Source organism: Daucus carota, chromosome 5 (assembly GCF_001625215.2).
Source record: "Daucus carota subsp. sativus chromosome 5, DH1 v3.0, whole genome shotgun sequence".
In the NCBI taxonomy this organism is placed as follows: domain Eukaryota; kingdom Viridiplantae; phylum Streptophyta; class Magnoliopsida; order Apiales; family Apiaceae; genus Daucus; species Daucus carota.
The window spans coordinates 11886179-11895340 of NC_030385.2; the positions used below are offsets into that span (position 1 = coordinate 11886179).

Sequence of the window (9162 nt, forward strand, 5' to 3'; positions counted from 1 at the left end):
AGCGTTTGGATTCTTGCTGCCTTCACACGTTCTGCACCTTGACATGGAGTTTTTATGGCCACCCAGACCTCTTTTGCTGTCTTTTTCTCCGCTAATGATAATAATACATCTTCTGGTATCCCTTGGTATATCATAGCCATCGCAATTTTGTCTGATTTCTCTTCTACCGGTGTCTTTGGGTCGCTTGACTCCACTGCCTTTGGATCGCTTGACTCCACTGCATTCCACACCCCTTGAGCCTGCATAAACACCTTCATCTTCATTGCCCATGCAGTATAATTGCTCCTGGCTAACATTGGGTAACTCAAACCGATTGAACCGCCTTTGCCTTTGTTCATCTCCATTGTTGGCGTCTTTGACATTCACAGAGAATTTCAGCTCTGATACCAAGTGTTGTTAATAAAACATATATTAACAATCTGATATAACTGAGAGAGAAAAGCTTTTGTTTTGCTCGTCAAAGACTTGCGTTTTTCTTTATTATGAAGAATGCATAAATAGATTACAGACTCTAAAACTGGAAAGCCAGAATTAAGGACATGACTCCAACAAACTTCCTAAACCAACTCTACTGCCAGACAATCACGGTCCTAGATGCCAGTAGCTGACTTATATCAAGCTACTCGTTATTACAGCAAATCAAATCAAAAGCAATAATGATAATTAACTAGCTTGGTTTAAGATTAAATAAATCCAACATATAATACTTTCAGAATTTCAACCAACGATAAAATGATAGTTTTGATATAGATTTTTAAATGAGTAACTCATTTGAGTCACTTTTTCAATCAATAGCCAACTTGAATCATCGGGCTGTAATGAGTCACCTGATTGATATTTAACCCTAATATATAGTAGTTAGGTTTCAACAGTGATTTACAAACGGAGATCAAACAAAATTGACTGATATAGTGTCTATCAAAAAATAATAAATAAAATTGAGTGATATAATATTACAATTTGAGCTTGATCACTAAACTTCAACATAGCAATTAACACTACTATAACTTCATCACTCTTCTCTAAATCATCACTATATTATAATCAATAAAATGACAAATGTAAATTAAAACTTACAAAATGGATTGTATAATCTGCATGAGCAGCAAAGCTCGTAAAAGATGAAAGAGTGTGATAAACGACCCAAAGCAGAGTGAGCAAAATCAAGAAAGAATCGAAACCAAACCAAAATCGGTTCCATCTTTTGATCTCTAAAATCGAAGATATGTAGTTTTTCTTCCGACTTGGGCAAAAATTGAACCATACTCTGCTCTAGCCAAAGCGAGAGATAGTAGTTTGTTGAATATTGTATTGTAATGTTCGTTGCTTCTTTTTAATTAAGTGAAAATTGAAAGTTACCCACTTTGCATGGGCATTTTAGGTGGGTATTTTGGAAAAAAAAACGGTCAAAAGATATGTGGATGATCATACTCGTATGTGAGTCAAATTTGTCAACAATTTATTATCAAATTTATAAATATCTAAACATTATGACAAAAAATAAATAAATAGTGTTTGAACGTGAAATAATAAAAAAATATATTTTCATAATTGTGTAAGAAAATATATGATTAGAATCTATAAAATTCAACATAATTTTGATACTCCATCCGTTTCAAATTAGATGTCCACTTTAAAAAAATTACACAATTTAAGAAAAGTGGTTGTTCACAAATTAATTGCATTAAATAATCAAAATATGTGGAGTGAGATTGATCTAATAAATATAAATAAGAAATACGCGGAGTAGAATTGACTTTGGAAATATGATTTTGCATTGAAAGTTGAAGTGGACAAGTAATTTGAAAAAAAAAAATTCTTAAAAATGGACATATAAATTAAAACGGAGGGAGTAACAGAAGTATCATAATTTGCGTAGATTCGGAAACACAATTAAATGGTGAATGTACTTGGCAGCATCAAGTGCAGTAAAGACTAAGGTTTCTAAAGCGGGGGGCTATGCTAAAAACATATGATTGGCTGTCATGAGTCCTCCACTTTCACCTCCTGTCTCGTTAATTGTATATGTGAAGTGTGGGCTAATCGCTATAAGTAATGCTAAAGTAATACGTAATTAAGAAAAAAAGTCTCATATAATACAAGAGGCAAATGTTTCAGACCATCAAATTTCTCACAATATAATTGTTAATAACAAATTTCCTGCAACTTTTTGTTACAACAAAATCCTAAACTGGATATAGAACACACCTAGATTAACCAAAAATGAGTTTCAATATATTTCATCGATTGTGAGAACAAGAACCCATTTTACAATGTTAATGTATAGGAGGGTCTATCTGTATCCACGTTATGTTATCTTCTTTTGCATATGAATAGTATTAAAATAAAATATGGTGAAAGAACAGAGAGAAGACAAAGAAGGTGAAGCATAACAGCAAAACAACAAACAACCCATGTACTAACCCTCTTATTACAGTAATTTATTATTATGACAATAAACCCTAAATTGGGGGGCAGCATTCACATTCACATCAACCCCCATCATGTAAGATGTTGCTACTCTTGCTATCATTTCATTTTAAGCATGTGAAATCCCACTTCTTGTTTTTAGATGCTGACTTCCATTTCAAGATCTATTTCTGTTTTATCTCATTCTCTGTTGTTTGTAGCTACATTGTGCTCACCACCAAGTCTGTTGAGTATGCAAGTTCTTGAATCTTCAACTCATTCTGCTTTCACTTGTTTGGGGCTGTCACTATGAGTTTAAGTGAGTCTCTCTCTCTCTCTCTCTCTCTCTCTCTCTCTCTCTCTCTCTCTCCCCCCCTCCCCCTCTCCCTCTCCCTCTCTCTCTCTCTCTCTCTCTCTCTCTCTCTCTCTCTCTCTCTCCCCCCTCTCCCTCTACATATATCCTCTCTAATCTCACACTCAATACTTTCTTTTTTACTGATATTGTTGCAAGTGATGTTCATTTCTTCTGCTAGCAATGGGGAGACAGAGGGTTAATATCTACAAGGATTTTTTCCGTTTAAAGTGTATACATTTATGAACTAGGAATCTATCACACTGAACTAGATTTAACACTTGTAGCTAAGTTTAGGCCCAATGACCAAGTTCCATATATGTTGCTCCAATTTCTTTGTAGAATCTGTATTTCGATTTCCGCATGCTATTTTTGTTTAATACTTCTCTATTACTAAAATCTGGGTGTCAAACTAATTTTTCATTAGCAATAGAGAACAAGAATTCAAGAAGTACATCCAGAATGTAAAGGACTGACCAAAAAACATGTCTGAAAAAAGTTGCAATGTCTTCAGAATTACGTAGGAGAATCATAATGAGTTTGGGACCGAAGACATATAATCTTCCTTTATGCTAGATGAAACCACAAAACTGTGAGATTACTCTAACATGCTCAATGCCTCAAAGACTATGATTAATTTTTTTGGCATCTTTTAAGTTGTGCATCCTTTAATGTATTAAATTATAATAAGAACCAAAAGCTCATTCCGTTCAATTGATGCATTCCCCCTTCTAACTGAAAGAATATAACACAGAATCAAAGAGCTCAATAACTTAAATTCTTTAGTACACTGGCAGAGGATTTGACTGTTATCAGCTTAAATAGAAAGGATATTAAATTAGACACTATTGTGTTCTTTAAAGTAAGGAAAATAGTTTTAATGTGGTTAATAATCTCTACACGAGGTAAAAAGCACATTATATAATTGTGGAATATTTTTGCAAGTTTCATTGGTTGCAAGCGTCCTGAAAGGCTAAATTACTTGACATAAATGGAACATTTTGATTCAAAATCCTAAAAATAGGAGGATCAGTGTCAATCTCTAATCTATTCGTGCTCTACTTTGTCTCCCGAACTTATTTGGAGTCTCTCTTAACAAATTTGTCATTGCTGCTGCCTTTACATTCTCCTGGTCCGGTTCTATCCAAGAACTGCCATAGAATTTTAATCTGCCATATTTATTCCACATTTATAAAGATCCTTTGCTTAGGACTATGAAGACAAACCTTGTTTTGGCCATGTAAAGAACACGATATTCCTACTTAGAAATATTTGATTTCATATAGTGCACATCTTGCCAAGTAATATAAATTGATAGAAGGATATGCATACATACGTCAAAAAATTTGTCAAATGCTTATGTAATGATCCCGCAACATACATGTCTAGGTGGAAACATTGTTTGTATTATATAAAAACAATTAAAAAATGACCTAGCTCAATCAATTAGTGATTTTTTTTCCTTCTGGAGATGGTCATGCAACAATCTACTGACACACTCATTTTTGATGTGGTGGTCCTTAAATCATTCCCAGTTGTCAATATTGTTTTCTGTTTCCTACTCTCCAAGCTTTCTTTGTTGATAACTTTCATGTATCAGGTTCTTTGCAAGATGATTTGTACAGATCCTCAGGGCAAAGTTTGGATGGAAGTTTCAGGAAGTCTAGATCTGGTTTGTTTTCTGATGATTATCTAATTAATATTTTGTGTTCAGCATCTCATAAATGGCTAGCTTGTATTAGGTACTGTATATAGGATCTGCTGAGTGTCAGCACCCTGACAATTTCGAGATCACATTAATTCGCTGTTAGTAATAGACTAGCAGCTAATATAAACTTGGGCGAGGAATCTATATCTGCAATGTAATGAAAAATTTAGTTCCTCTAACAGTCGGTTGCATGCATCACTGTCAATTGGAAGCACTAGCTCCGTTGCAGTTTCTGAAATATATAGGACTTGATTGACTTTGGAAGCATTAGAGCAAACTACTTGAAAATATAGCACAAAATCACATTAGCACAACAACTTCAGAGTAGTGCAAACTGCAAAAGTCGAGGATGTTAAAAAAGCATAACCATCAATATTCATGGATAGGCTTCAATATCAAGTCTGGATTGTTTCTGACCGGTTCCCACATTTGTTGTCTTGGTTTACTTATCTGCCACCATACATCTATTTTTATTAATATATGTTACTAGACAATATAAATACTAATTGCAAAACATATTTATATTTTAAATATTAATATAAAATAGTTAAGATGTAATATAATTATTTAAGGCTCCACATCATTTACTATCTTTTAGTAAGCAGAAATTTAGTTCGGGAAATCAGATGATAATTGTATTCATAAGACCAGATTCTCTAGAATATGATCATTTTCTCTTTAAAGTTGTGCTGGTCTAACATTTAACTCAGCCAAATGATTGAGTTTTTGTACAAAGATTGTCACCTTGTTCAGGTATATATTGCAATGATTTCAAAGTGGTTTAGAAATAGCTTACAAAATTATAGTTTAGTTCACAGTGTATTCCCGTATGTATTAGATGATCTTTAGTACAACACAACTCGCTAGTGATGAAAATCTTTGCAGTTCAAAATAGCTTACATAATGAATGGTTGTTACTTGTTATTTCTTATAAGAAATATGATTTGGGAATTAAAGTCTAATTGAATGCATGCAGGTCTTTCTTCTTATAAATCATCCAGCATTTCAGCGTCTGGAAACTTTGCTCCTGCTTCAAAAGGGGTCTTCAAATCTTTGAGAGATTATGCAAAGAAACTTAATGACCTTGACTTATTTATTCAAATTCTTGAGGATTGGGTTGTGGAGAATTCACATGCTGATAGTACAAACGGCGAAATGTCTTTCAGGTCCCCCTTTTCTATTAATGACTTGCGTACTATTGACTATGCATTGGAAGGCTTCTTATTCCAGCAATTATTCCGCATGCCTTGCTCACCTTATGACTCTGATAATATGAGAGAAGATCAGTATCTTGCTCTTGAAGATTTTCTTCACACTATTGCCGATGGCTTGTGGCGTACATTCTGGCATAAAAGTGGATCATTGCCATACTACATATCCTGTCCTCGTCACCCTGGGTCAAAATTTTATACTGTTGAGAAAGCGATATTGAGGAGAAGGCTTGGAGCGCTCAGTGGTGCAGCTTTGGTATCGAAAGTAGGGAGTAATGAAAGAGTTCACTGGGATAAAGTGGTTGAGTTTGCATTATTTAAAGAAGACATTCTCATGAAAAATGATCTGGGATATTCTCCTTCAGTAATATGTGAAGCTCTTTTTTACGGTGTTCACATACTACTTTCCAGGAGTCTGAACAAGTATAATACTAATAACAGCGATTCAGTATTCATTTTAGTTCTTGACTCTAAGTTTGGCGGTGTTGTTAAACTTGGGGGTGACCTTGCTAAACTTGAACTTAACCCAGTTAACCCATACCAATCAATCGTAGAATGGATCCAGTGCCATGCTCAAATAGATATATCCCCTGTAGATCGTGTATGGAACAAACTTGGAAATGCAAATTGGAGGGACTTGGGAACTTTGCAACTGATACTGGCAACATTTTACTCTATTGCGCAGTGTCATGGACCACCGAGAAAGTCAATCACATCACTTGCATCTCAACATAGCCTCCGTCTTCAGAAGCGTAGGATAGAATGCAAACTCTATGAGGATGAAAATGGTCTACTTCCCTTTGAGCAGGTCAACCACGAAAACAAAGAAATTATCGAGCTTGACCATAGTGATCATCCATTTCATGAAATGAAAGCATCACGGCTGAAGCCACAGCAAGGTGAGATACTCCTGCTGGAGGATCAGGACCAAGGACAGAGATGCTATCAGATATGTGAATCTTTTGTTGGAGGGACTTCTTGTACCTACAGTGCCGTGGCTTTAGATTGTCCCATTGAAATGTTGACATTATATATAGGTGCCCATCCCTCACGTCTAGAACAATCGTTAGAGGACATGAGTATGTGGTATCTGGTACAAAGGCAAAGCAAAGTATTGAACATCTTCAAAGATAACGGAATTTCTAGTAGATATCTACCGGAAATACTTGCATACGGCAGAATATTGCATTCGGGTCCTTGCAAGAAAGAAAGTCCAAAGGGCCTGTGTGATCATCCATGGTGTGGTACATCAATACTTGTGACTTATCCTTTTGGGGAGTCACTTTCATCAACTGCATCTCTTGATGGCCCACTTTCATCTGAGGAGGCAGTCCGCTGCTGCAGAGACTGCCTATCAGCTCTGAGAAGTGCAAAGATGGCCAACATCCAGCATGGTAATATCTGTCCTGAGAACATAATACGCGTTGCTGAGACTGAAGCAGAAAGAGAGAGCTTCTTGTATGTTCTAGTCTCATGGGGGCGTGCAGTTCTTGAAGAAAGGGACAGCCCAGCTATTAACTTGCAGTTCTCATCAGCTCATGCTCTTCAAAATGGGAAACTCTGCCCTTCATCTGATGCAGAAAGTCTAGTCTACCTCCTGTATTTTGTTTGTGGTGGTAAACTTCAACAACAAGACTCTATCGAATCTGCTCTGCAATGGAGGCAGAAATGCTGGGCAAAACGCTACATTCAACAACGTTTGGGTGAGGTTTCATCACTTCTGAAGGCGTTTGCTGACTATATAGACAGCCTTTGTGGTACACCATATCCAGTTGACTACGATATATGGATAAAGCGACTGAGCAAGGCTGTTGATAGCTCAGCAGATAGAGGGAAAAAGGTTGAAGAAATGTTGAGACTAACAGATATTGCGGAGTCTTCTGGTACCTCTAAGGGTGGAAATTCTTTTGTAGAGCAGGAGCAGGAGTGACCAGTTATTTCCAAGAGAAGCAAAGTGATAGGAAAAAAATGAACATAGAATTTGGTTCTTCTAGCATACAAAGTTAGGGCTGCTGCTTTGTTGAGCATGTTGTATGACATGATATGGTTAGGATTTTCATGTTTTGTTTGTTACTGTGCTCTTCCTTCCTGGTGTCCTCATTTTCTTTGGGTTTTTTTATTTTATTTTATTTTTTAACTTTTGTAATTCAAGCATTATTCAGCTTGTGATTGGAGATTAAGAGACAGTTGCTAATTTTTGGGATAAAGAAAATGTATATCTCTTATGCCAGTATTTAAACTTGAAAGCAAGATAAAGTTCAGATTTTGTTAAACTATATGAAGTTATTATTATAATTTAATGCGAAAAGGTGACTTTTGATATTAAAATAATATCATTTCTTCAGTGTATTATTTTAAATCTTATTTCATTTATTTATTTATTTTTGGAAGAAGTGAAGAATTCATTAAAATAAAAAACTCAACCTAGCCGGGACACTCTCAAACTGTAATTTACAACCTAATATTTAAATTTTTTTAATCTAAAATGTATTATAATCATATGTGGAGTAACCCAACCTACATGAGCCGCAACATGATAATATGTGAGTTCACCTTCACATAAAAAAAGTGTTTGGAAACAAGCAGGGTGAAGCTACTGCCCTTACACTGAAGTATATTCTTTTACTTTTCATCTATAAAAAAGTTTCATAATAAAGTAAAATCAAATCAAATCATACATATCCAAGTATAATTCAGCATAGTCAGTATATCCCGTTTAAAGCATGGTTTGATGATTTTCCCGCTTAGAGCATGGTCTGACCATTATAAAATGTATTCATATGAAGAGTAGTGGAGACCTATACTTGGTGCAAGAAATAAATGTAAATAATTCCTTGATCATGAGTCCCGACTCCTGACATAATTTAAACAGAATCAAGTACATTAAAATCTTAAATACATTTGAATACCTTAAATACATCTCAATCCCATCTTTCTTATATCTATATAGGGTCCTGGTCCCTGGCACTGGCATATGATTGCCAGGGGCCTGTTAAATAACATACTGGTCCTGGGCCGTTGGATGCATATCCAGCGGTCAGGATTATAACAAAATTTTAACACGTCTAGCGGTTTTTAACCGTTATACGAGGAAAATCCCGTCTAGCGCTAACAAAAACGCTAGACGGATTTTCCTCGTCTAGCGGTTAAAAACCGCTAGACGTGTTAAAATTTTGTTATAATCCTGGCCGCCGGATATGCATCCAACGGCCAGAAAACTATAGGTTACTTAACCCCTCCCTGGCAATCATATGCCAGGGACCAGCACCCATAACATTATAAGCTTACAAAGATGATCACAGTGCATCAAAAATTATCACCTAAAATTGACTAATCTAGAGTTGAATTAAAGCTAATCTTTAATTATCATGATATCTTCTGGAGTCTAGATTATTCTAGATTAATTTTTTTATCCAATGTTGACAAATATTTGTCTGAACGTTTTAAATCTTATTCAACATTCAATAGCTAGCCACTTCAGA

The 9162-nt window shown here is 35.4% G+C and overlaps 1 protein-coding gene across 1 annotated transcript; it reads left to right on the forward strand.

Moving 5' to 3' along the window:
• The first annotated feature begins 2364 nt into the window (after positions 1-2364).
• On the forward strand, positions 2365-7817 carry LOC108220077 (uncharacterized). Its single transcript, XM_017393727.2, has 4 exons — positions 2365-2506; positions 2631-2728; positions 4362-4433; positions 5446-7817. Exons 2-4 carry the CDS (start codon positions 2719-2721, stop codon positions 7608-7610), a joined length of 2247 nt encoding a protein of 748 aa, XP_017249216.1. The 5' UTR covers positions 2365-2506; positions 2631-2718; the 3' UTR covers positions 7611-7817.
• Positions 7818-9162: the final 1345 nt, after the last annotated feature.